The 27,216-nt window shown below is 37.4% G+C and overlaps 2 protein-coding genes across 2 annotated transcripts in view; both read right to left on the bottom strand.

Moving 5' to 3' along the window:
• Positions 1–20,266, bottom strand: part of LOC118846839 (kinesin-like protein KIF28P) — a 56,884-nt gene extending 36,618 nt beyond the window's left edge. Inside the window, 5 exon segments of the mRNA XM_036755545.1 lie at positions 2,870–3,094; positions 5,795–5,830; positions 6,739–6,942; positions 15,600–15,794; positions 20,207–20,266. Coding sequence (XP_036611440.1) covers positions 2,870–3,094; positions 5,795–5,830; positions 6,739–6,942; positions 15,600–15,794; positions 20,207–20,266 — 720 coding nt within the window.
• AHCTF1 (AT-hook containing transcription factor 1) overlaps positions 19,336–27,216 on the bottom strand; it is a 119,228-nt gene continuing 111,347 nt past the window's right edge. Inside the window, exon 36 of the mRNA XM_036755272.1 lies at positions 19,336–21,722. Coding sequence (XP_036611167.1) covers positions 21,530–21,722 — 193 coding nt within the window. The 3' untranslated portion in view covers positions 19,336–21,529. The remainder of the gene's footprint in view (positions 21,723–27,216) is intronic.

Below are 27,216 nucleotides of genomic sequence, written 5' to 3'. Positions count from 1 at the left end.
CAATTATTTGAAAACATTATTCTGAGAAGGGGTCCATAGGTTCAATCAGACTGCCAAGGGGTCTATGACACAACCAAGGTTAAGAGCTCCTGTTTTAGGGAGAAGAGCTCACACCCTTGTCCCAAATATCAAGCTGGAAAAAAGACCTCAATATAAGGTAAATTGAGATGATAAGTAGAACAGTACATCATTTCAACATAACTGATTCACCCCCATGCCCTCTGTCTATGCATATTCCTTCTAACTGCCCTAATAATGATAAGGTAATCTAAGATACTGGGGCAGTTTTCCTTTATGATTTTTTTGAAATATTATGTCTAGGGTCTTTCTTTGAACATGGCTTTTAGGTAGTCCAATAACTCTTTAATTGTCTCTTCTCAATTTCTTTTCCAGATCATTTTTTTTTCAGTGAGATAGTTCACATTTTCTATTTTTTTTTGCCATTCTTTTGACCTTGTTTTATTGTTTCTTGATTTCTCACGGAGTCATTAGTTTCCATTTGCCCAGTTCTATTTTTTTAAGAAATTATTTTCTTCAGTGAATTTTTGTACCTCTGTCTCCATTTAGCCTATTCTGCTCTTTAAGGAGTGCTTTTCTTCAGTGATTTTTTTGATGCCTCTTTTATCATTAGGCCAATTCTGTTTTTTAAGGTGTTATTTTCTTCAGCATATTTTTGTGCCTCTTTTACCAAGCTGTTAATTCTCTTTTCATAATTTTCTTGTATCATTCTCATTTGTTTTCCCAATTTTTCCTCTACCACTCTTATCACTTTCTTTAACTCGTCCAGGAAAATTCTTGTTAGACTTAGGTCCAGTTAGCATTCTTCTCTGAGGCCTTGCGTATAGCTGTTTTCACATTGTTTTCTTCTAAGTCTGTGTCTCAGTCTTCTCTGCCACCATAATAGGTTTTTACAGTAAATTTTTTTTGTTTGTTTTATCATTTTTTCTAATTTTTTCTAATTTTTCTAATTTCTATCATTTTTTTAACTTTGAACACTATGTTGATGTTTGGCTCTACTCACCTGGGGTTGGGAAGGCACTGTCCCAAGCTTCAGGCTTCTTCACGTTGCTGTTTTTAGAACTAGTTCTTGGAGTCTGCAAGTTTTCAGTGCTTCCAACAGGGTGTGATGAGGGGAGAGGTGTAGTCACTGCTCTCCTGGTCTGTCTCTGGTCTTTACCCAAGAAGAGCCCTTGGTCCCCTTCAGCCACAAGCACTAGCTCTCTTCCTGGCCCTAAGAGTGTGATCAAGTCCCCTGCTTTGCTGCAGCCACAAGTGCTAGTGTTCCTTTTTGTTTTGGAACTGCAACAAGAGCTCCCACTCCCCTTGTGACTGATGAGAAGCAATCCTCTGTGCCCGGGAACTGTGACCCAGAACTGCTTATAGGCAAGAGAGTTCCTAATCAGTGCCAGATGCACCCAGTGCCAGCAAAGGGTCCCCTGCAATCTCTTCCTGACCAGTTGTTCAATTCTCTTACCATCTCTGGGCTGAGAGCTCATGAAACAGCTGCTAATAGTGCCAAGGCCACTGTCTCCAAGGCCCACTGCTTATGCTACTATCCAGTTCTGGACTGGGCCCCTACCCTGGTGTCACAGACCTTTCTTGCTAACCACCTAAGTTGTCTTAGGCTAGAAAAATGTCTCACTCTGACCTTTTGTTGGCTCTGCTGCTCCAAAATTTGACTTGAGGAGTTATTTTAAAGTTGTTTGGAGGGAAATGTTGGGAGAATTCAGCAGGGTTGCTACTTGTATTCTTCCATCTTAGTTCCCTCCCTTCCTTTATTTTAACCAATAGTAAATTACAAAAGTATATGGTGGCATGTATCAATGATGACAATCACTTTTTCATTCAACTCATTTTATGGCACATATTTTATTTTTGGTTTATTTTGGTTTGTTGCGTGAGCAACAAAATTTAACAGCAAACATTTTCTTTAAGTGTTGCTTTTGCAAAAAAAAAAAAATGAATTGCTCTGAAGCCACTGGCAACGGGCTGCTTTGATATTGTCCTTGGACAACAAACTAATAATCTGCAACCAGTCCCAAATGTAGGAGGTCCTAGGACTTGGTATTCTGCTGGCAAAAATTTCAAGAATCCAGGGTTACCACAAGTAGATGCACAAATGCTTAATGCTAAAAACATCCTAAACATAATATTTCTTTGATGATTTAAAAGGTTTTAAAAGATTTTTCAGGGTGATTATACAGTTATCACTAGAAGTACAGAGGTGTTAGTAGAATGCCTTAAATTGTTAAAAGCTGGTTTATTTTAGCATTCTAATTCATAGTAATTCCTAGTATTCTGTACTATGCTACCAGTATGACTTAGAACATCTTTCCAGAACAAAGTATGTATATGGGGAAACACAATCTTCAGCTCCAGGATAACTGTCCTAATGCTAGGATATATCTGTGACCCTGCCCCTTACTGAATCACCATGATGGGGTTCTCTTAGTCTTCTGCAGGGGTGGGGAAACTGTGGCCTCAAGGCCATATATGACCCTCTAGGTCCTCAAGTGCAGCCCTTTGACTTAATCCAAACTTCAGAGAACAAGTCCCCTTAGTGAAAGTATTTGTTCTGTAAAATTTGGACTTAGTCAAAAGGCTGCACCTGAGGACCTAGAAGGCCACATGTGGCCTTGAGGTCACAGGTTCCCCACCCCTGGTCTTAAGGAACATAGTGAAGAGGGAAGAGTTGGCTTCTCTTCTTCATTCTGCTTTACTCCCACATTCTTTGGTCTGAAATATGGTCACTTTACATATTGGTCAAGCCTGTAAGGACACCAAGGTCACCAGTTCATATAATCACTTTCAAGGTATTTCACTAAACACCTCTTGGTTATAGATGGAGACAGCGAGGTCAGAGTCATACCTGTTTAAACTGAATGGTGATGACCATATGGGACCGACTGCTTGTGGCATTCATGCTTGTTGCTGCGGTAGTTCTGGCTTTAATGCCTTGTTCCACTAGCTGCTCAATTTGTGCATAGCTGTCACAAGGTACAGAAGTCAAGCCATCTACATAAAAGCCTTGGTGTTGATCTTCTCTTACCTTAAGCCCTCCAGGCTTCTTGGTTTTAGAGAGCAAATCCCTAACCTATGGGAAAAACAATGACAAAGGGTTACTTAAGTCTCTGTTTCTAGTTTCTGGATATAAAAGAATTATGGAACTTTTTAGAGAAATAATTTTACTACTTTCAAATACCTTAAGGAGTTTAAATTAAGCTAACAAACTGGAAGACTTGGGTTTCAATCTAGTATCTACAACTAACTAGCCATATAACCTTGAGTAAGTCAACTTTTAGGGGCTTCAGTTTCCTCATAGCTAAGTAAGTGAGTGGGACTAGAATTTTTCTAAGACTCCTAACTGTTCTAAGCTCTTACAATAGGATTTTATGACTATAAATACCATACATTAAGGAAAAGCATGAGATGAGAAACAGTTATGGGGTGGGGTGGGGACAAAAGATGCAAATCATCAGTTGTTGTTGTATCTTTGTTTTCAAAGAGGAGAAATGACATCGTGGATGATGTCTCAACTTGCTCGTGAATTAGATTTAAGTGAGGCAGAGCTGCACAAAGTCATCAGCATCACTCTGTCTTCCTGAGTCACCAAAGTCCAGTGTCAGGACATAAGTCAAGACGACCGGTGGTGGCCCAGGATGCACTGGATGGCCTTGGTGACTTTGATGTCTGACTAAGCTCTAAGTGTTCCACATTGCCTGCTCTAGCCTCCTCTGTGGCCACTGGAACATATTGTTCCCATCCAACCATGCTGTCAGGGGAAGTCTTCACTTGTTTGGGTAGAACTCCCCCTCCTCAAGTGGTTTAGCCTGTCTGCTGAGAGGGTTTTACTGAGAGGTGTTCACTGCACATGCTGCAGCTTCTTGGAACCACAGGTGAGAGTCGGGTGAAGGTGGACACCAGAGAAGAAGGGCTCAGCAAGCCCTCACATCAGAGGTGCTAGACCTCCCTGAACACCCCATATACTCCAATATGCTTCTTCATTCCTTAATCTGAGCTACTTTGTGGCCATAGCCAAACTTAACTACCCACGTGAACGGACACGTAACCTATCATAAGGAAATGATAAGCTGTTGTGGCAAGTATGGCATTCGGAAGGGAAGTCCTAATGCCTGAATAAATCGGTTGTTTATTGACGACCACTGATAATCAGAAGCTTTTCCTATCACAGAGACAACATTCTTCCAGTGATGGCTTTAGCTCGTGGAACACCATAGTACAATCTCTAAAGAAATAAAGCTGTTTAAGTCATCCAAAGGGAAATGGAAAGGCACATAGTAGGCATGAGTGGTTTTCAACAAGTTACAAATGAGGGATTATCAAGAAGTAATATAAAAGATATCTTTGTCAAATATTTAATTGAGTCAGATGGACTGGACATGTGTTTAATTGGTGACACTATCAAAGAGAACCAGAGGAAGATCTCATAGAACAGTGGGTAGACCCATGGAGGAGTGAGAGAAAGATCTGCTTGCACAGGATAGTCAGGCATATATAGGGGGGATCTAGTCAAACTGAGGATTACAAATAGGGACACAAATTTAGGAACTTGAGGGCTCCTTGATTTCACTGGCATGAGTTCTTCCACTGATAGAGATTGAAACCTTCCAACACCCCAGTAAGTGGTATGGTGTGCCCAAAACCAGGCAAGATAAGGAAAAATCATGGATCAGAGTTCAGGGTGACAGGATGGGATCTTAATTACTAGTCAGAAAAGAACTTCTATTATACTTACTGAAGATATATTTTCTGATGTCAAGGAAATTGTGTTGGACGACACTGATTAAGGGAATTATAATAAAGATATCGTAAAGAATTAAGAATATATATGATATGATACAAAATATGGTGCCAGAAAAGCTTGTATAGTCTGATTGCTCCAAGCAATAGTATAGGGGATGAAAAAAAAGAAAGCCCAAGATAGAGCCTTGAGAGATAACCCAGGTTAGCAAATTCCCAAACAAAGACCTATATTTTTAGAAACAATATTCTTCTGGTGATGCTATATGGCTGTGAGTCAGAGAATATCAGTCTCTAAAGAATTAAACTTAAGGGACACTGAAATGACCATGGGAAGGTGCATGATGAACAAAAGCAGGCTTCAATGCATAAGAATGGTACAAGAAACATGATGTAAAGTATGAGATGTCTACAAACAAAAAAGAAGTTAGGTTGGTTATGTGGTAAGAATGAGGGATGACCAATTCTCAGCCCACATGCACCACTTACATCCCTGTAATGTAAAGGGAACTACAGGAAGGTTCTCTAAACATTAGGCGTAATTAAACATTACAAGACTTAGACAAGAGTTGTACAAGATAAGAGGGATGGATGGGTTGTGATCTATATCACTGGAAGGGGTATCCACGTCACTAATACCCCAAATCCACTGAAATAGCCCAAAAGAGAAAGTAGTAAAGGAAAAACAACATAGTAATATAGGATGCTAGAATTAGAAGTTCAGAGATTACTTACTCCCAACTCCTAAAATTTACAGATGGGAAAATTGAGGCCCAGAGGGATTTGTCATTGCCAGGTCATATGTGACTTATGGAAGAGAAGAAAAGGAAAAGACAATGGGATTATTACTGTAGCCAACATCAAGGAAAAATACTGATCATTCATTCAGCCAGAAAGTATCTATTGAGCAACCACTGTGTGGAAGCGAAGTACTATTCTAGATAAAAATGATGATGATCTGGTTTCTTCCACCAAGGAAGTGATAGTTTGGAAAGGGTAATCACAAAGTATTGGAAAATGCACTTATTTTTACCTGTTCGTTATAAATTTCCAGCATACTGAATGTCACCTGTCAAGACAAAAGTATAAAGTAAATACTGTTTCGAATGATTCTCTCTAAAGTTATCTTTGAAATACAGTTAATCATTTCAGAATAAATGTGAAATGGAGGCAATGGACACCATCCTCAAATTAAAGCAAGTCATCCGGCTTTAGGTCTCTGAACAAGCTGGCTAGTCATTTTTTTTCACACAGGATTAAAGGGTTTATACATAGAATATAATCCAGCGATCATCTTGTCTCACTTTCCAAACTATGAAGAAAATGAGACACAGAGAGATCTTACTCAAAAAATAACACAGAGAGTCTTACTCAAAAAATAAAAGCAGGAAAGTCGGGATATTAATCCAGTTCTTTCTACTTGAATTTCTGCTTACCACACAGCTTTTCCCACAGCTCAATGATTTATCTTTCTACAGTGGAAATACGAACTCTGATTTGAATGGTTAAATTTGAAAGAAAAAAGAATTGCATTTCTTAGTTTCCTCATCACTGACATTAATTCTGGTTGCTGTGAGGAAGATGTAGAAATAGCTGATTGCATTGGTCGGTTGATTTCTATTTTAAAAATATCACCAAACATCCATTTATAGCATGTTCTAAGGGTTAAGGAACTGAAAAAAATTAGAAAAGTGGGATGTAATAAATCTCTGGTGATCATTGAAAATGGTTGGTTCTGTGCAAAATCACTTTTTATAACTTTTAATGGTTTGCTTGCAGAGACAGAAAAATAAACTTTGTGCTTCATGATTTAGTTTACTACAATATTCAAACAGTTGGTCTGGTTGACATGTCAAAGTGTTTTTACCTGAAACACAAAAAATGGTCATCATTTATCATTTGGGAACTTTTCACATAAAATAAAATTCCAGTGAACTGGAAACCTAGAAATACTGACACTGGTAGAATAAATCTTACCTGATACTGTTGGTTTTTCTCTTTGTTTTCAGTGGCTTTAAAGAGTTCTTCACACACATTTGGGATTAGGCCCTTGTCTGCACCATAACCAATCATGGAGTAGCTTTTCCCAGAGCCAGTCTGACCATAGGCCAGGAGGGTGGCATTATAACCTTGCCAAGCACTGTCCAGAATTCCTTGGCCAAGGTCTCGAAAAACATCTCTCTACAAAGATCACAGGTGGGAAAACTTAGGAAATGGAGAACAACAAGAAACATTAATAAACACCTACCAGGTACTGGGCACTGTGCTAGGTGCTGGGAATACAAAAAAAAACAAACAAACCCAAAGGGTCTCTGTCTCTAAGGACATAATACTGTTAGGCAAAACAACAACATCTAAATAATTTTTACATATGAAAATAATAATAGCTAGCATTTATATGGTACTTCAAGGTTTACAAAGTGCTGTGCATATATTATCTCATTTGATCCTTTGAATATATTTTGTAAATAATTTTTGTAAATATGAAGTATATGTGAAATAATTTCAGGGGGTATTTGAAACTGGGGGTGGAGTGGGCTGGAGAAATATACCATGTAAGGAGAGAGCTTTGGAGGAATCTAGATATTCTAAGCTGCAGAAGTGAGGATGGACAGGATGGAAAGTCATGAGTGAGAAGCAGCAAGCACGGTAGTTTGGTTGAAACAAAGAGTGCCTAAAGGGGATAATATATAAAAGTGGAAAAGCACACTGGAGCCAGGCTGTGAAGGGCTTTACATGCTAAACAAAGGGAAGCGGGATAGGGTGCTCAATTTGGAATCAAGAATACCCGAATTGGAATTCTGCTTCAGAAATCTACTACATGTGTGGTATTGTTGGTGTTGTCGTGTCTGACTCTTCATGACTCCATTTTGGGGTTTTCTTGGCAAAGATCCTGGACTGGTTTGCTATTTCCTTCTCAAGCTCATTTGACAGATGAAGAAATTGAGGCAAACAGGGTTAAGTGACTTGCCCAGGGTCACACAGCTAGTAAGTATCTGAGGCCAGATTTGAACTCAGGTCCTCCTGACTCTAGAGCCAGTATTCTATCCACTGTGCTACCTAGATGCCCCACTTTTAAATGCCAAACTGAGGAGTTTAACTCTGTTTTGTCGTATTTAGTTGTTTTCAGTCTTGTCTGACTCTTTGTGACCCCTTTTGGGGTTTTCTCGGCAAAGATACTGGAATGGTTTGCCATTTCCTTCTCTAGCTCATTTTACAGATGAGGAAACTGAGGCAAACAAGGTTAAGTGACTTGCCCAGGGTCATACACCTAGTATCTGAGGCCAAATTTGAATTCAGGTCCTCCTGACTCTAGGGCTGGTAAACTTACTATATCTTTTTCAGACAAATTGTCATCTAGCCTGTACTTGCAAAGATGATTTTTTTCAACCCAAGTGTAAGACTTTACGTTTACCCCTGATGAATTTCATCTTCACAATCTTTTCAAATTGTGTCATTTAGCGGGATGGATGGCTTCCCAGATTTCTGTCATTAAAAAATTTGATACATGTTATCTATACCTTCTTCCAAGTCCCTGATAAAAATATTAACCATCACTGGACTGTCACAGATCTGTGAGCCATTCAACTGGAGAACTCCTGCAGGCTAAAATGGAACTATTAACTAATCAATTACTCTCAGTTTAACCATTTGACCAGGTCTGAATCTATCTGCTTAGTATACTTTCACATAGTCTGTATTTTTCCACAAGAAAAGAACAATACTTTCTCAAATGGTTTGCCAAAATCTAGATAAGCTATACCTACAATATTTCTCTGAACTTTGGCAACCTTGTCAAAAAAAGGTGAAAGTTAAGTTTGGCAAGACCTTTCCTTTTTTTTTCCTCATTTATTTATTTATTTAGTATATTTAGTTTTCAGCACTGATTTTCACAAGAGTTTGAATTACAAATTTTCTCCCCATTTCTACCCTCCTCCCCACTCCAAGATGGCATATATTCTGGTTGCCCTGTTCCCCAGTCAGCCCTTCTTTCTGTCACCCCACTCCCTTCCCATCCCCTTTTGCATTCCTTTCTTGTAGGGCAAGATAAATTTCTATGTCCCATTGCCTGTGTATCTTATTTTTTAGTTGCATGCAAAAACTTTTTTTTTTTTGTTTTTGAACATCTGTTTTTAAAACTTTGAGTTCCAAATTCTCTCCCCTCTTCACTTCCCACCCACCCTCCCTAAGAAGTCAAGCAATTCAACATAGGCCACATGCGTATCATTATGTAAAACCCTTCCACAATACTTATGTTGTGAAAGACTAACTATATTTTGCTCCTTCCCAACCCATCCCCCTTTATTGAATTTTCTCCCTTGACCCTGTCCCCTTTCGAAAGTGTTTGTTTTTGATTACCTCCACCCCCATCTGCCCTCCCCTCCATCATCCCCTCCTTTTTTTTGTCTTCTTCTCTCTTCTTTCCTGTGGAGTAAAATACCCAATTGAGTATGTATGGTATTCCCTCCTCAGGCCAAATCTGATGAGAGCAAGATTCACTCATTTCCCCCTCACCTGCCCTCTCCCCTCCTCCCACAGAACTTCTTACTCTTGCCACCTTTATGCGAGATAATCCACCCCATTCTATCTCTCCCTATCTCCCTCTCTCAATATATTCCTCTCTCATCCCTTAATTTGATTTTATTTCTTTTAGATATCTTTCCTTCATCTTCAACTCACCCTGTGCCCGCTCTCTCTCTCTCTCTCTCTCTCTCTCCACATACATATACACATACATACACACTCACATATACATATATACATATATATAAGCATATATATATATATATATATATGCATATTCCCTTCAGCTACCCTAATACTGAGGTCTCATGAATTATATACATCAAGGAATGTAAACAAAACAGTTCCATTTTAGTAAGTCCCTTGTGATTTCTTTCTCTTGTTTACCTTTTCATGCTTCTCTTGATTCTTGTGTTTGAAGTCAAATTTTCTATTCAGCTCTGGTCTTTTCACTGAGAAAGCTTGAAAGTCTTCTATTTTATTGAAAATCCATATTTTGCCTTGGAGCATGATACTCAGTTTTGCTGGGTAGGTGATTCTTGGTTTTAATCCTAGTTCCATTGACCTCCGGAATATCATATTCCAAGCCCTTCGATCTCTTAATGTAGAAGCTGCCAGATCTTGGGTTATTCTGATTATGTTTCCATAATACTCAAATTGTTTCTTTCTGGCTGCTTGCAGTATTTTCTCCTTGATCTGGGAGCTCTGGAATTTGGTGACAATATTCCTAGGAGATTTCTTTTTGGGATCTACTTGAGGAGGCAATCGATGGATTCTTTCAATTTCTATTTTGCCCTGTGGCTCTAGAATATCAGGGCAGTTCTCCTTGATAATTTCTTGAAAGATATTATCTAGGCTCTTTTTTTGATCATGGCTTTCAGGTAGTCCAATAATTTTTAAATTATCTCTCCTGGATCTATTTTCCAGGTCAGTGGTTTTTCCAATGAGATATTTCCCATTGTCTTCCACTTTTTCATTCCTTTGGTTCTGTTTTATAATATCTTGATTTCTCATCAAGTCACTAGCTTCCACTTGCTCCAATCTAATTTTTAAGGTAGTATTTTCTTCAGTGGTCTTTTGGACCTCCTTTTCCATTTGGCTAATTCTGCTTTTCAAGGAGGCATTCTTCTCCTCATTGGCTTTTTGGAGCTCTTTTGCCATTTGAGTTAGTCTATTTTTTAAGGTGTTGTTTTCATCAGTGTATTTTTCAGTATTTTTTTGGGTCTCCTTTAGCAAGTCACTTTCCTCTACTTCTCTAACTTGCTTTTCCAAATCCCTTTGAGCTCTTCCATGGCCTGGGACCAGTTCATGTTTTTCTTGGAGGCTTTTGTTGTAGGCTCTTTGAGTTTGTTAACTTCTTCTGTATGTATGTTTTGGTCTTCTTTGTCACCAAAGAAAGAATCCAAAGTCTGAGACTGAATCTGGGTGCGTTTTTGCTGCCTGGCCATATTCCCAGACAACTAACTTGACCCTTGAGTTTTTCAGAGGGGTATGACTGCTTGTAGAGTTTAGAGAACTATGTTCCATGCCTGGGGGGATGCTCCAGCTCTGCCACACCAGCACTCCTCCTTCCCCAAGAACCCCCAACCGGGACTGGACTTAGTTCTTCAGCAGGCTCTGCACTCCTGCTTTGATCCACCACTTAATTCCTCCCACCAGGTGGACCTGGGGCTGGAAGCAACTGCATCTATACTTCTGTCGCTGCCCCACCTTTGCTGCCCCGGGGGCAGTGGCTGAACTCCTTCCACTCCCGCAACTTTTCCCACTAACCTTCTCTGCTTTCTTTGGTGTTTGTGGGTTGAGAAGTCTGGTAACTGCCGCAGCTCACTGATTCAGGGTGCTAGGGCACACTCCGCCTGGTTCCTGGTCTGGTTGGTCTGTGCCGCTCACCGCTGGGCTCTGCTCCCCTCCGCTCTGCTCCCAGCTCCATGTGGGATAGACCTCACCCAGAGACCATCCAGGCTGTCCTAGGCTGGAGGCCTGCTTCCCTCTGCTGTTTTGTGGGTTCTGCAGTTCTAGAATTGGTTCAGAGCCATTTTTTATAGGTTTTTGGAGGGACTCAGTGGTGAGCTCACGCTAGTCCCTGTTTTCCAGCTGCGGTCTTGGCAAGACCTTTTCTTGATAATGTTATGCTAGCTTTTTGTCTTGTAGCATCCTTTGAAAAAAGTGATCCATCCTAGAATTATCCCAGGAATCAAAGTCAAACTCAGAGAGTTTGCAGGCTCTATTGTGTTGCCTCTTCTAAAAAAATCTGGAATTTTTTTTTTGTCCTTCTCTAGTCTATCCTGGTCTCCACAATCTTTACAATATTGACAGCGGAGTAGCAATTGCACCTGTCGATTCTTTCAATACTCAAAGAGGTGGCTTATCTGTGTCCGGTGCATTGAATTCATCAAGGGAAGCTTGGTGCTTCTCCTGTCATTCTCTTTACTTATTTTGCATATTAACTCTCTGTTAGCCATTTTTGTTCTCTCTTTTCTAGTGCAAAGTTAATTCTACGCAGAGAAAACAAGCAAGGTGGGAATTAAACAATGTTGCCTTCTCTCTGTTTTTACTTATCATCAATACCATGCTTTCCTCCTTTCCCTTCTTTGATCCTTCTCTTTCCACCAACATAGAAAAAAAGGACTATCTTTTCATTGTCAGCTTTCCTCGTCAATTTCAGCTCATCATGTGACATTTCTGATGTCTTCATAAGACTATGCCACACGCACATTCATCCTCTTACCTATATTTGTTCCTATTTTTTCTACACATCTTTAAAGAATCTAACTTGCTTGTTAAGTTTTGTGTGTTCCTTGCCTTCAATTGATGGCAGTGAAGAAAACACAACCTATACCCTGGTGGTCTACAATTTATTACCTAAACTTTGTAACTTTGGTGACACTCTCTAGGTACCTTCTGGAAATATCATTTGTGCCCATGTGAATCACTAGAAGTTGATAGTAATCACCTGTTTTGATAAGCCTTGGAAAATTGGAACATTGCACAAGTGTCCTGCAAAGAGAACAGACATCTCTATTGTTATAAGGTTGTCAAAGAGCTGCCTCAGTACTTCTGTATAGAGAATCATCATCACTTACTCCTTTTCCTCCTCTTTTTCACCCATTCTAGAGTAGAGGAGAGCTTTTGTGGATCTGCTTTATCATTTGGAGGATACCTAGCTGTTTCCTCCTCAGAGCATCTAGCTCTCTCTTCTTCAAGGAAAGTTTCAAATTTTTTTTTCCTTTTTTTAAGCTCTAAGGACCACTGTCTTTTCCCTCCTCATCCTTTGCTGTGAGACATTCTTCCGTTCTCCAACCTCCTGACTTGGGTCAAGGTTCTTCCACTTCAAATCCCACCCCAACCCCAGCCCCTAGTATGTTTTTTTAAAGAATATTTCATTGTCCCTGTTAACCTGGAGTGTGGAAAAATGCCACTTCACCTTCTCTTTTGGGAGGTAGATCAGCTAAGCGTAATATAGATTGCAGTTACTTGTGTGTAGCAAAAATACAAAAAAAAAAAAAAAGCACTGCAAAAATTTCCCCTTTCTCTATACCAAATAGGAATCTTGGCCTTGCTTTTAAAATGACTTCAGAGTGCTTATACTTCACCTTCCAAACACCTCATTAAGCCCTTTAGCAGGCTTTTATCACCTCTTAAACACTTGAACTCTCCAACTTGCCTTTCTGTTTCCATAACGACTTCACAGCTATACTCTATTGCTTTCCCCTTTTCTAACTAATCTCATGCTTCTTTCATTATTTAATTTACCAATTTACTAATTTTTTTTCCTTATTTTGCTTACTATCTTCTTGAATTCTTCTCTTCAGATCCTTTTGCTTTAATCTTTTTCTTTCTTCAGGTGCATAACTCCTTCAGATTGAACCCTTCTCTTTTAGCTTAGGTTATTCTCCTTATTTACCCTCAAAATTCTCCCAAATTCAACCCCTGTCCTTCTTCACAAGTCCAGACCCCTCTAAGCCCCCCTTTTCATTCAGTTTTAGTCCTAGTTTCTTTTCTCTCACTCCTTTTTCCTACAACTTCCTCTCAAAGAATCATGAAGTAGAATCTGGACTTTTTAAAACTGCTTGATAAGGTTTCTCGAGTCTCTTAAATCTGAAGGACTGTTTCGACTTCTCTAATTTGTGATACTATAGATTTTCTAGACTCTTTTCCCTCCCTTTAATTTTCACAATTCTGCTCTCTTGGCTTTCCTGAGCAGTGAGTTTCTGCCTGGGACCACCATTTCATGAAATGCCTAGAGCCAGGGGTGGGGAACCTGTGGCCTTCTGAATCCTTAAGTGTGTTCACGTATTCTAAGCAAAACTGGAATCGCGTTATTCAGTTTTTACATTCCTTTTGCCCCCAAGCACCCATGTAGGACAGCCACCATTCCTGCAGCACTGTACAGAACTCCTTGGCCAGTAATAGCAATGCCGTATGATGATCACCTGGGAATGACTTAGCTATTCTTAGCAATACAGCGATCCAAGACAATTGCAAAAGACTCATGATGAAAAGTGCTATCTACCACCAGAGAAAGAACTGGTGGAGTCTGAATGTAGATTGAAGCATGTGTTTTTCACTCTTTTTAAAGGCTTTTTTTTGGTCTGTGTTTTCTTTCATAACATGAATAATATAGAAAGGTTTTGCTTGATTGCAAATGTATAACCTATATCAAATTGCTTACCTTCTCAAGTTCGGGGAAAGGGAGGGAGGGAGGAATTTGGAACTCAAAATTAAAAAAAAAGAATGTCAAATTATTTTTATATGTAATTGGGAAAAAATAAAATATTAAAAAAATAAATGCTTAAGTGTGGCCTTTTGACTGAATCTAAATTTTACAAAACAAAAAGAACAAGCACATGCGAGCTTAATAAATGCTTTATGTTTGCCCTTCCTTATTTCCTTTGCTCTAAGTCTCTACAGACTAAGTGTCCCACAAGGGATATGAACACAGGAAACGAGGATGAAGTAGGAGTAAGATGGAGAAAATGAGAATTATGAAGATGAGAATGATTCAGAGCAGGAAGATAAGGATAGACAGAAGGTCATGGAAAAATAAAAGACCCAGAGAAAGAAGCCAAAGGTGAAAGCAGCCTTGGTGAATCTGGCATACAAACATTTGGCCAAGGAGTAAGAGAATGAGGCAAACTGGCTAGCCACTATGATGAAGAGAGAAAAAGTACTTTTGCCAGGAGCTAATATACAGCCCAAAGTCTGTGAGGCAAAAAACTAGCAGTGAAGAAAAAGCCGGCAAAAAGACATTGAGGTCAGAAAAGATGATGTCCAAAAAAAGGGCATTCATAGAAGCTGAGAACTCCATGCCTACCCATTCTTGTTTAGGGATGTGGAAGATCTCCTTGCCAAGCTGCATTCATGAAGCACAGATTTCTTCCCCTAATCTTTCCCTTCCCCAGCACTCAAGCTTAAGATTTCTATCTAAGCAATTTCCCAAGGAAGGACTCCTGTGGCCAAAGCCTAGAAGGCTTTCTGCCTTGGCTGCTTCCCATTTGGTAGAATGCTGGAGCTCAAATATTAGTATCCTGTCCAGTACCCTCCAAAAGACTTCATACTAGCACCCACCGTGCTCGGAAGTAGCAAAAGTCTGAATGGCCCAGGTAGAAATGGACCTAGGGAATGTGATCCTAGGTGTTGTTCATACAAAGTTAAAACATTCTACTGCGGGTGGGGGGAGGTGAGGGGTGGGGGAATAAGTGAGGTAGGGAAGCAATCAGTCTCACTTAATCCAACACGGCTCTTTTGAAATTATTTTTGGAGTCGATTTAGAAGCTATACAAGGAAACAAGTTTCATTACTCTCTAGTCATTGCCCCCTCCTTTGTTTTTTAAATCACAAAGGGTTATTGTCCTCTTTGATTATCTACCTTTTTCACCCCGCTGAACTAGGAGTGAATTTTGCATGTTTTGAAAAATCAAATCAACCCTCAAGTGATAATGACTTGCTACCATTGAAGAAATTTTAAAATATATATATACTGCTAAAAGGTCCATGAGAGAAGCACAACATCTTTGTTTTCATCTTCTCCAGTGCCTGGAACAGTGCTTTCCATAAGTAGATTTTTGATGTAATTACAAAAGTTGCCAAAACATGTAGAACCATAGCAGTATCACTGGGATAAAGATTTATACTCTCAAGGCAACTACTTTGAAAGGTACCATTTACTTGGATGCAGAACATATATAGTCTTATCACATCTATCATTACCAATATGTTTTGGTAAAATTGTCAAAATCTACTTTTATCTTATATCTGCACTTTGTAGATTAAAAAAAAAACCACCAATGAAATTTCATTTTAAGATAATTTACCTGGCCTGCAAATCCACTGTTAGAACCAGCTGAAATAAGTACACCATCTTTGTCCCTTTGAAAACCACTGTGAGACCAATATGCCAAATCAAAAGTAAAAGTTTTTATATGTTCTGGGTTCTTGGGGTCATATATAGTGGTGGTGGTTCCAGATTGCATTGAAATCACACATCTGCTTCCTGCATTCTTCTCTCGCTAAAGACAAACCAGAAAACAGTCTTAGAATAACTAGAGATGGCTTATCTAATTAAATTTATTTTAATTTATATTTATCTGTAGTTATTAATGCAATATGCCTGAAATAAAGTCATAAGTCCCAGTTACTCAACAATAAGCTTGTTTTTCTGAAGATGCCTTCTTCTTTGTTGTTAGAGAAGATGGGTACTTTTATTGTCTCAGTCTTAGGTTTTGTCTTGCTTTGTGAATTCTTAGACAAGTGACTCACTAGGTAGCACCTGCTTCTACCACCCACCCAAATTAGATTTTTGGTTTTCTAATGGAATTTAAGGACAAAATTGTGGAATTTCAGAATTGGAAGGGATCTCAAAAAAAAAAAAATCTAGTTCAACTGGATTAACAATTCCCTCTATAAAATGCCTGAAAAGTGATGATCCAGATTTTATTTGAAGGCCCCTAGTAAAAGAGAAACAAACTATTTCCTAAGACCATTTGGATAGCTCCATTTATCTGGACGTTTTTCTTTTACCTTAAGATTTGCCTTTTTGCTCTTTCCAACCATGTTTAGTTTGGCATTCTGGGTCCAAAAAGAATGCCCATTATCTTTCTTCCATATGACTGCCCTTCACACTTAAACATAGCTATCATGCTGCTTTCTCCCAATCCCCCATGATTTGTTTGGGTTAAATATCCTTAATTCCTTCAACCCATCCTCACATGGCATAATCCTTAGGCTCTTTATCCTGGTCATTCTTCTATGAATACTCGCTTACAAAAGTCCTTCCTTGATGGGGCATCCAGAAACGAGCACACTCCAATCGTGATCTGACCAAAGTATAGAGGGATTATCAGTCTTCTAGACTTGTAGCCCACATCGATCAGCCCAAGATGGTATCAGGTTTATTGACTGCCATATCAAACTGATATACTGCACTGGAAAGTCCACTAAAACCACTAGATCATTTTCGGAAAAATGCTAATCTAGTCACGCAGATACCCTCTTATCTTTATTACATTTTACATGATTAGGTTTTATGTGTGCTGTGTGTCAAGATCTTTTTGGATCATGGCTTTTGTCATCCAATGCATTAGCTATTCTGCTTAGCTTTTTGTAATCTGCAATCTTCATAAGCATGCTTTCTATGCCCTTACTCAAGTTAGAGAATCACAATATTTGGAGTTGGAAGGACTCCCTTCTTTCCATTCCCATACCCAAAATGAATCCCCACTATAACCTGTCATAAGTGGCAAATCATCTCCTAAAAATCCACCACCTCTTGAGGCAGTTTATACCTTTAAGAAGTTTTTCCTGATATCAAGCTTACATTTGCCTCTCTGCAACTTCCATTAATTTTAGTTTTCCCCTCTTGAGATTAGAAAGGACAAGTATCATCCCTCTTCCACGTAATATCAGACAGCTATAAATGTCCCCCAGAACCTATTTACACCCTGCAAACAGGTCTCCCATCTAAGTACTAAACATGCCTGACTGTGCAGCTTCTCAGATCAGCCACATTTTGGGTAGCTAAACTATAAACCATAGCCATTTGGTGAAAATGTTAAATAGCACAACAGGGTCAAACACAGATAATAATTGCTGAGTTACATAGTGCTTACACTGTGTACTAGATTATGTATGTATAAAATTGTCCCCATCTTATATATGAGGAAAGTGAACTCTAAAGATACTGTGACTTCCTCGTGACTCAATGCCTTTCCCATCTTCCCGTCTCTATTTTTTTTGATGGGTACAAGGAAGTTTAGGAGAAAAATAGGTTTAAGTTATATTGGGCAGGGCAACCTACAAAAGGTTTTGCCTTACCATAGTCTATTCCCTTGTACATAATTCTCTTAATCAATTTTATCCACAAATAATTCCTTTTTTAAGTATGGCAGCTATTCTTTTCTGACATAGTAACTCAGATCCCACTGGCCTGAAGAATTTTTGCCTTCTCTTGCTTAGTTTTAAGCTGACCACTTTCCTGGTCATCAACGTCATTCCACCTGTTTGAACTTTCTTCTCTGTATGGAACTGGAAGGGTCCACCCCTGTGGCCTAGGGCTCTAATTGATGACCTTTCACCTTGTCTCATCTCAAGCCCACACCACGAGTTCCCAGACCACTCCCTACCATTCTGATTAAGAGAATCAATATGTACAAAAGAATAAGACTATAGGTACGGAAAAAGCATGTGTAGTTTGATAGCCCTAACCAATATAACTTCAACCCACCTTTCTCCTAAACGACTTCCTTCTTGTACCTATCAAAAAACAGAGAAGGGGGAGGAGTAAGAAGCCATCCAGGAGGCAGAATACTAAAATGTCTTAACATTTATTTGCTGTTGGACCCATCTACTCCATTTTCCTAAGATTTATTACAACCCAAGATTACCTTCAATTACAAGAGCTAAAAGTGCCACTTTTTTGAGTGTGGAGGGGCTGAATTACTTTTCAATTAGCAAAAGCAAAGATGATAATCATCAACCTGCGATTTGATACTGTACTTAGCCAAATTCTTAAAATAACGATCATTTTTTCAATGATCAAGAGGGCCTTTGCCGCTTTGTAACCTCAGTGCTTAGCATGCCTGGAACACAGTAGGTGCTTAATAAATGTTAACTGATTAATGATAGCTAAAGTTTGTAAAGGAGGTGAAATGGCATAGACCTGGCCTCAGTGAAGACAAACTAGTTTCACATCCTGTCTCTGACACATACTGGCTGTGTGACCCTGGACAAATTACAGCCTCTCAATGTTGCGGTCAACTCTCTGTAAGTTGTGAAAATGCACTGGTAAATGAAGGTTCCTCACCCAGACCTACCTACGTAGATGACATCACCAATTCTAACAGACAAAAAGTTTTCCAAGCACTTTACATAGTACGGCAGGTATACTGCAGTTTACTGAAATTTGGGAGTAAACTGCCCCAAACCCCCTCCTGACCTTGTGCAGGGTCACCCAATGTCTCTGGGCTTCAGTTTCCTTTATCCACAAAATATACATAATAGCATTTGGTCCACAGGATTGCTCTGAACATCAAATGAGATAAATGTGAAGTGCTTTGCAGATTTTAGTGTTACATAAATATGAATTTGTTACCATTCTTAACATTTGATTTTCCTAACAACCCAATGCAATAAGCTATCATCCCCATTCTACTGATGAAGAAAAGGGCTGACAGACCAAGGACCTTAATTAGTCACACAGACATTAACTTCAAGTGCAGGTCTTCCAGATTCTAAGTCTGGGGTCTTTAATGGTTATACAAAATGAGTCACAGAGGAATTTCATACCATGTAAATTCTTGGTTTAGCTCTTTAGAGCTATTGTTCAGCTTTGTTTGACCTCTCCAGGATTAATCTTTTCCTAGCATGTTGTTACATTTCCCAGTATATACATATATGTATTTTTCCATATGGGGCTCTCTTATGACAAACGGGAAGGGAAGTAAGTACAGTTCAAACACACACACACACACGCACACACACACGGAGAAATGACTGCAACAATGTAAAAGAACAAAACAACAGAAACTGAATGGTGTGAAATTATGACCATTCTTAACTCCAAAAAATAACTGTTTTTCCTCATAATCAGTTCAAAGGTTCTTTACAATAGTAGGTTAGTGACAAGGTATCATATAATCACTGAGAAAACTGACATTAAAACCAATAAAACAAAATGTACTTTTATGAAAAAAGCCGTAACAACTTTTACTATTAAAAATACTTACTACATTTTACTCAAATAGGGGTTCTAGTCCCAAGTTGGATATTTGGCAAATTCTCAAATCGAATCAACATCTTCTAAGGATAGTCTTTTAAAGTTTTTGCAAAGCATGTTAAGTTTTTGTGATTTATTAAAAGAGCATAAAGTTTAAAATTGGTTAATCCACTTCTGGACTGAAAAAAGTATGGAAGGAAAAATTTTCATTCCACAATTTTGTTTCATAAATCCTACTTTACCATATGTGAAAGGCTGTCTTGAAATATTTTCTTTACATCCAAAAAATTAACTGACAGACTAACATTAGATTACTTTCTATTGTGTTGCTTTTTCTAATGAATATACTTGTGTTTAAATAAATTACAAAATCACAAAACTGGAGAGGTAGAAGGGACATCAATGGTGTGGTTCAACTTGTACCTTAAAGCAAATCCCCATCATGATACCTGATGAAGGGTCATTCAGCCTCTGCTTGAAGACCTCCAAGGTTAAGAAACCCACCTTCCATATTATTTTTCAACAATTCTAATTGTTAGCAAGTTTTACCTGACATTAAGGCTAAATGATACTTCTGGAATACGCTACTCAGAGAATGTATTTAAACAAGTCTAGACCATCCAAATAAACAGCTTAAAGAGAAGGCTGATTTCTGTTACCATTAAGTCGAAATCAGTATGAAATTTTTGATTAGCACAAAGTATTTACCTGATTGAAAGGCCGAACTCGAACTGCAACTTTTACACTGTCCATGCTTGGTATTTCCATTATCTTTTCATTCTTTTTATGGTTTCTGGGAGAAAAATACAGTTAAGAAAAGCACTTCTAACTTACACTAACCCAACCTGGTATGAAAATGTCTGCCAACTTTCCAGATGATTAATTTTTAATGGAGTCATTGTAAACTATCAGTTACATGCTATAAATTATTTTTAGGCAATCTTCTATAACTCTAGTTTATTCATGGATTCTGGGTCACCACCAATTAAACTTTGCTCAGATACATTCTAGAGACGAAAGGGTTGTTCTTTTTAAGTACTTCATTACTTGTACTCTCTCTGTGAACTGAGTCAACATTTTCTAGCCTCTTCTACTGTGTCCATCAGCACCATGCTACTACTCCTGAATAAAGGGTTAAAAAATACTATGTCTCTGCAAGACTACAGATGATATAAGCTTCCCTGAGTGCAAGGACAGTGAAACAAGTATCTGTATTTCTCAAAATACTTAGCACAATGCTAGAAATAAAGTATAGTATTTAATGAATTGTAATTGTAAAGTGGGGAAAAATTATTTCAAACCTCCTCCCCTACCTTTTCCCATGTGTTCTTGAGGAAATGTTATTGATCGATGAACTAGCCAATTCAATAAGGGTAACCAGGCTCTGAATGATTAAGCATTTGAAAATGCAAAGTCTAAGTGTACTAAACTGGACATGCCACTGTATATAGCAACCACTGTATTACTCAGGAATTTGAGCATGTTAGATAATAAAGGCATTCCTCCTTCGTCAAAATCAAAAGCTATAAATAATTTACTAATGACCTTTTAACTGCTTAATACAATGGCCTCCCAGTCTCACCCTTATTGGGATAATCAACTGCCCCCGAACTAAACCAATAATTCAATCATCCTCATTTAAGAGAAATTTTAAATCACAAATTAATGAGTTGTAAAAAAAGTAGTAGTTATTACAAGTCCATAAAATTGTAACAGTAATACACATTCAACTCCTCTCAACAATTTGAAAACATATTGTGAAGTATACAGTTTATTTAACATTCCAATAATAAGCTGTATTTACATATTATATAAATGTATGAAGTCTTAATATAAAATAGAAAAAACTGCATGTGACTGAAGGAATCATACTCCATATGGAGTTACTTTACTTATTGAAGACCATTTATTTATGAAAATTTACAATAATTTATATAAATTATTCTTTTCCAAATTAGATGATTTTTAATAATCCACACAATTCTGATGACTTTACAAACTGGGGTGTACATTAAAAACAAGAAAAAAAAATTACAGCATCTTCCTGCGTAAAACTTGCTTTGGAAAGGAAGACAGTTTCCTTCTGCTCCTTCCAACAGCTTTTTCTGTTGTTTCTGTAGTCCTTCTTGGTTTTCTCTTGGGTGTATCAACTGGGGTTGCCAAGGGAGAAATCAGCTTGATTTCCACAGGGGGAGGTGACCAAGAACCTTCTTTTTCTGTGGTTCTGGGAAGAGGAAGAAAAGAAAAATATATTAAGGTGAAATAGCTTATCAAATAGAATTGTCAGAATTGTCGCGTGGGAAAATTAAAAAAAAAATTCTGGAATTTTAGTATGCTGATCATTACTGAATTTACCTTTTGTTTCCTTAATTTTTATTAATGCTATCATACATTCAAAGATGTGATCAATACCTTTCTGATACTGCAATCTATAAACAATTAGCAGCACTGGTCTTGAATCTAGAGCCAAAAAGACTTTCTTAGAACAGGCCGAACAAATGTCCAACAAGAGCAAAATTCCTGTTGAATTATTTTGCATGTTCTATTTTATTTATAAATATCTACATACTATCAGAATATTTTCCATATGTATAAATCTATGTATTAGAACTATGGAGATAACAAAGGAAACATCTTAGAAATAGCACTAAGAAAGAAGGGAAAAACCTGTTAAGGGCTCCAGAGGCATCAATATGGAGATCTGATATGGCCAGATGGCAAGTGGTACATGCTCCTGCAGCATGGTACAGGGAAATGACAAGGCGGCAGGCAGGTGGCACAGTGGGCACTAGACTAGGTAGGAGTCAAAAAAAACCCAAGTTCAATTCCTGTCACAGATATTTACTAGCTGTCTGATCCAGAGTTAGTCATTTAACTATTCTCTGCTTGTTTCCTCATCTGTAAATTGGGGATGATAATAGTACCTACCCCTCAGGACTGCTGTGAGGATCAAATGAGATGGCACATGAAGTGCTTTACAAACCTTCAAGTGCTAATATAAATACTAGGTATTTATTATTAGAAAGCCTACTGAAATGCTTTAAAAACTCAGTCATTACATACAAAGAAACAGAATACACTGATCAAACAAACCTCAAAAAAAAAAAAAAAAAAAAAAAGAAACAGAACTTTAGGACATAAATGTTCTTATAGCTTTTTCCATCTGAAGGTTGTGTTTTTGGGGAAAAAAATATGAAAATCGAAAAGTTTGCTTTGTCGAAATCACAGAAGATTTAAAAATGGATGTTTGTAACCATGATTTTAAGATTAATGACAGCTTCCCATTTAAGGATCAAAACCAGCATACAAACTGGGAAGAATGTGGCATTTGTCTAGAATCATGCTAAAAGTGATTAAGAAGGCTTAATAGATTATGGAAGAAATAAGAAGAAAAATACTTAGACAAAACTTTAAAACCTAGTACTATGAAGTAGAGTTTAGGTAATTCACAGAAGAATATGCAAACAGGGTCAGGAAGAACACTTTTATGGACACAGATCTTTACACAAGAGTGTGTATAGTTTTTTTAAGTGAATTTGGTATTTCAACACAATGGTAACAACACTTGCCATTCATCTTTGAAAATCTAGCCTAAAGATGGAACTGTCATAACAGTATTGCAACTCTACAGGATTCTTAATTCTACTAATTCTGTCTTCATACAATTTAAATAATAACCTGTAATCCTCAATTACTGCATGAAATACCAATCCCTTCTTCCTTCTACCTCCCACTGGGATTTCATCCTTTATTAATCAACCTTACTAATCCAGGTTCAGTCTATATCTATGTTCAGTCCATGTATCTATTAGCCATCTTCAATGTGTATGGAATGCCAATCTACTGTAAATACATTTTCCTTCCACCCTGATCTCTTTTACTTGCTTTCCTTCTATGTCTTGCAACACAAACTTGTGCTGCCTCTAAGGAAATTACATTTTTGGCAAACCATCACTATTTTTGTCAGCTTCACTGGTGACTCTAATCTCTCATGTTTGTAATTTTGGTGTTATCTTTTACTCTTCCTTGTCATATATAAATAATTATTGTGACCTATGGACTCTTCTTGAGGTATTTCATTTTAAAAATATTTGTTTTTAAAACGTGTCATTATCTTTGGCTATTACATCATAAACTTACTTTCTCTCAAAACAATGGAAAGTAAGGAAGCAAAACTACCTAATGTAGTAGCGTATATGTCTGTGTGACCAATGACATTCTGAATCTGACCTTAAGATTCTTATTTCAAGTTCAGTTGCCTTTTTGTGTTGTTTTAATTTACATAATCATAGCCATAGTGTACACTGTGCTCCTGGTTTTATTTGTTCTGTATCAAGTCATAAATCTATTTTCATGTTTCTCTAAATTCCACATATGCCATGTCTCATGGTAAATTTCATATTCCCAAGTTTTTTCCAACAATTTCTCAACTGATGTGCACTCAATATCGTTTCCATTTTTTTGCTAACTGAGAAAGTGCTGCAATGTATTTCTTGGTGGACATATAAGACCCTGCTTTTTGTTTCTGACTTTTTTACGGGTATACATCCAGTAGTATAATTGCTGGGTCAAAAAGTACAATAGACTGATTTCACAAATTGACTAATTATCTGCTAATAATTTGCTTATAAGCAAACCCAATATTCCACAGCCCATCAGCACTGACTAGGGTTCAGCTTTAGTCATCTCTGCCAATTTGATGGGTATGAAATGAAATCCTGAGAATTGTTTTAATTTGCATTTCTCTTATTAGTGATGGAATATTTATAACAAGTATGGATAGTGTGCAAATTCCCTCCAACTTTTTGCTTCCTAGCCTTTCATCTCATTCTGTTCCTTTAATATACCACTTCTCTGTCAAATGATAGGAAGCATCATTCATTATCAGTCTTCGGGAGTCATGATTGGTCAATTAAACTGATCAGAGTTGAAGTCCTTCAGAGTTTTCATTTATAATGTTACAGTTAAAGAAGTTGTTCTTGTAGTTCTGCTAACTCTATCCTGTATCGGTTTATTCAAGTGCTTCCAGGTTTCTCTGAATATATCCCTTTTATTATTTCTTAGCATATTACTGTGCCGTACTATATATACACCATGTTTATATACTCCCAAATTCATGGGCTCCTACTTTTTTCCAAATCCTTTCAACAACAAAAAAAATTCAGTTCAAGGTCAGTCATAGCAGTGACACAGTGGATAGAATGCTGGGCCTGGAGTCAGCAAGACCTGTGCTCAAATCTGACCTCAGACACTCAGAGGCTGTGTGACCATGGGCAAGTCACTTAATCCTGTTTGCCTCAGTTTTCTCAACTGTAAAATGAGTTGGAGAAGGAAATGGCAAACCACTCCAGTATCTTTGTCCTAAAAGGGGTCATGAAGAGTCAGACGTAACTTAAAAAAATGCCTGAACAACTCCCAAATTGATGGGCTCCTACTTTTTTCCAAATCCTTTCAGCTACCAAAAAAACAAAAACAAAACCAAAAAAACCCAAAAACCTTAGTATATATATTTTTGTGCATTTGGTTTTTTTTTTCTTGTTCTGATCTTTTGGTCTACTAGTTCTATTGCTGGGCCACAGGGTATGGACAGTTTGGTGACTTTTAGATGGGACCCTTCATATCTCCACAAGTGAAGCAATAGTTGTCTGTCCTCCCACAGTATCACTAACACTTGTCATTTCCCTTATCTTTGTCAATCTGGGTGTTTTCAATTTTCACTTCTAACATTAGTAATTTCGAGCATTTTTTCACATGACTTTTGGGAGTTGGATTTATTCTTCTGAGAAATGTTTTCTGATATCCTTTAATCATCTGTATAACAGATATTGGCTCATTTTAATCAATTCCCTATATATCTGGACTAGGGACAGAAATGATAGCAATGAGACCTGTGTTTTCACTTGTATATGGAATTTCTGGATAAGGAAACTAGACCAGGGTCATAAAGCTGGTTATTTTTCTAGGTAGGACTAGAACACAGGCATTCTTGACTTTGAGGCTAATTTTATACCCACTATGCAATACTACCTCACAGCAACCATTACACTGGCACAGTAAAACCATGAACAATGAATATTTCTCTAATTAGTAAATTAGAATATTTTATGGTTTTATTTATATAATTTCCCTGTATTATAACAGCTGGACTCCCAGAGAGCTTACAGATTCCGTAGTTATTTTGAAATTACTTTCTTTTATTATTTATTTCTTCTGTTGGGTTTTATTGATAATATACAAAAACTAATAATTTGTTAGTTTTTTTAATCTTTCTTTTTACTTATTCTTTGGTTCTTCTTTATTTGAATTTCTAACATTCTTAAAGTAAACCATACCATCTACAAAAAGTATTGTTTCTATATTGTCTCTGCTTATTCTCTCAATTTCTTTTTCTTGTCTCAACCGCACTAGCTAGTAGCTTTAGAACTATATCAAATAATAATTGTTCTAAAAGACAACCTTACTTTGGCCCCTGACTTCAAGCCTGAAGTGATCCCTGTTATTATAGTTAATGTTAATTTTTGGTTTATATAGATCATATTTATCATATTAAAGAACAGTCAGTACATATGTTTCTGATTTAACTTGAATGATTAAGATTTTTAAATATAAAGAATTATATTTGGTCAAGAAAAATTTTACGTATATCTATTGATTTATTTTTGTTATTCTATAGTATTTTTTTTTTTTGGAGAGGGGAAGGCAGGGCAATTGGGGTTAAGTGACTTGCCCAAGGTCACACAGCTAGTAAGTGTGTCAAGTATCTAAGTTGAACTTAGGTCCTCCTGACTCCAGGACCAGTGCTCTACTCAACGTGCCATCTAGCTGCCCCATGTTATTTTTGTTGTGGGGGGAGGGGCTAGTATAGCTTTTGTAATATAGAACCAACAATCCTGCATTCCTGAAATAAATACAAATAGGTTAATATAATGTTTAATATAACTGATATACGCTGATATTGTGCTCAATATATTTATATGACTATTCATTAAAGATAGCAATCTATTTTCTTTCTTTGCCCTCTTCTTCTGTATCAAGATGCTTGTCTCACAAGAATTTATTAGGATGTTTTATGTCCCTATTTTTGCAAACAACTTAGGAAATACTAGGATGGATTTTTTCTTTGAATATAGAATTTACTTATAAATCAACTTGGTCCTTATTTCCTGCCCCTCCTCTTCCCCTTTTGGGAGTTTCTTTGCGTTTATTCAGTTTTTAATATTGGATTTTTTTAGAATCTCGATTTTTTGTTGTCTAATGAAGATTTTATTTCAAGCTTTTACAGTTTATTGTTAAGCTACATTTCCCATTAATTCATTCTCTCTCTCGATGAAAACATTTATAGATTTTTTTCCCTTTAATGACAGTTTTGATAACACTTCTGAAGTTTGTTATTGTTTTACTGTCATTTTTTTCCCTGAAATTGTGTTGTTTCTGAGATTTGTTCTTTAAGAATCAATTAGTCTCCATTTAATTTTGAATCCTTTTTTCAAAGGGTCTTTTTTGATTATAACATTTAGTGCATCGTGGTCAGTAAAGAATTTTTTAACATTTGTGATCTTCTGCATTTTTTTTGAGGATCTTACGACCTACCCAAATACACAATTTTGTAAAGGTGCCAACTTACAGTTGAGAAATGTGTGTCTATTCCTCTCTCTTCTCATTCAGTAATCACTAGAGAGCTATTCTATGTAATATTTCTAAAATTCAATTCAGATACT

Source organism: Trichosurus vulpecula, chromosome 4 (genome assembly GCF_011100635.1).
Source record: "Trichosurus vulpecula isolate mTriVul1 chromosome 4, mTriVul1.pri, whole genome shotgun sequence".
NCBI classification, from domain to species: Eukaryota; Metazoa; Chordata; class Mammalia; order Diprotodontia; family Phalangeridae; genus Trichosurus; species Trichosurus vulpecula.
This window is presented reverse-complemented; position numbering and strand designations above follow the sequence as displayed.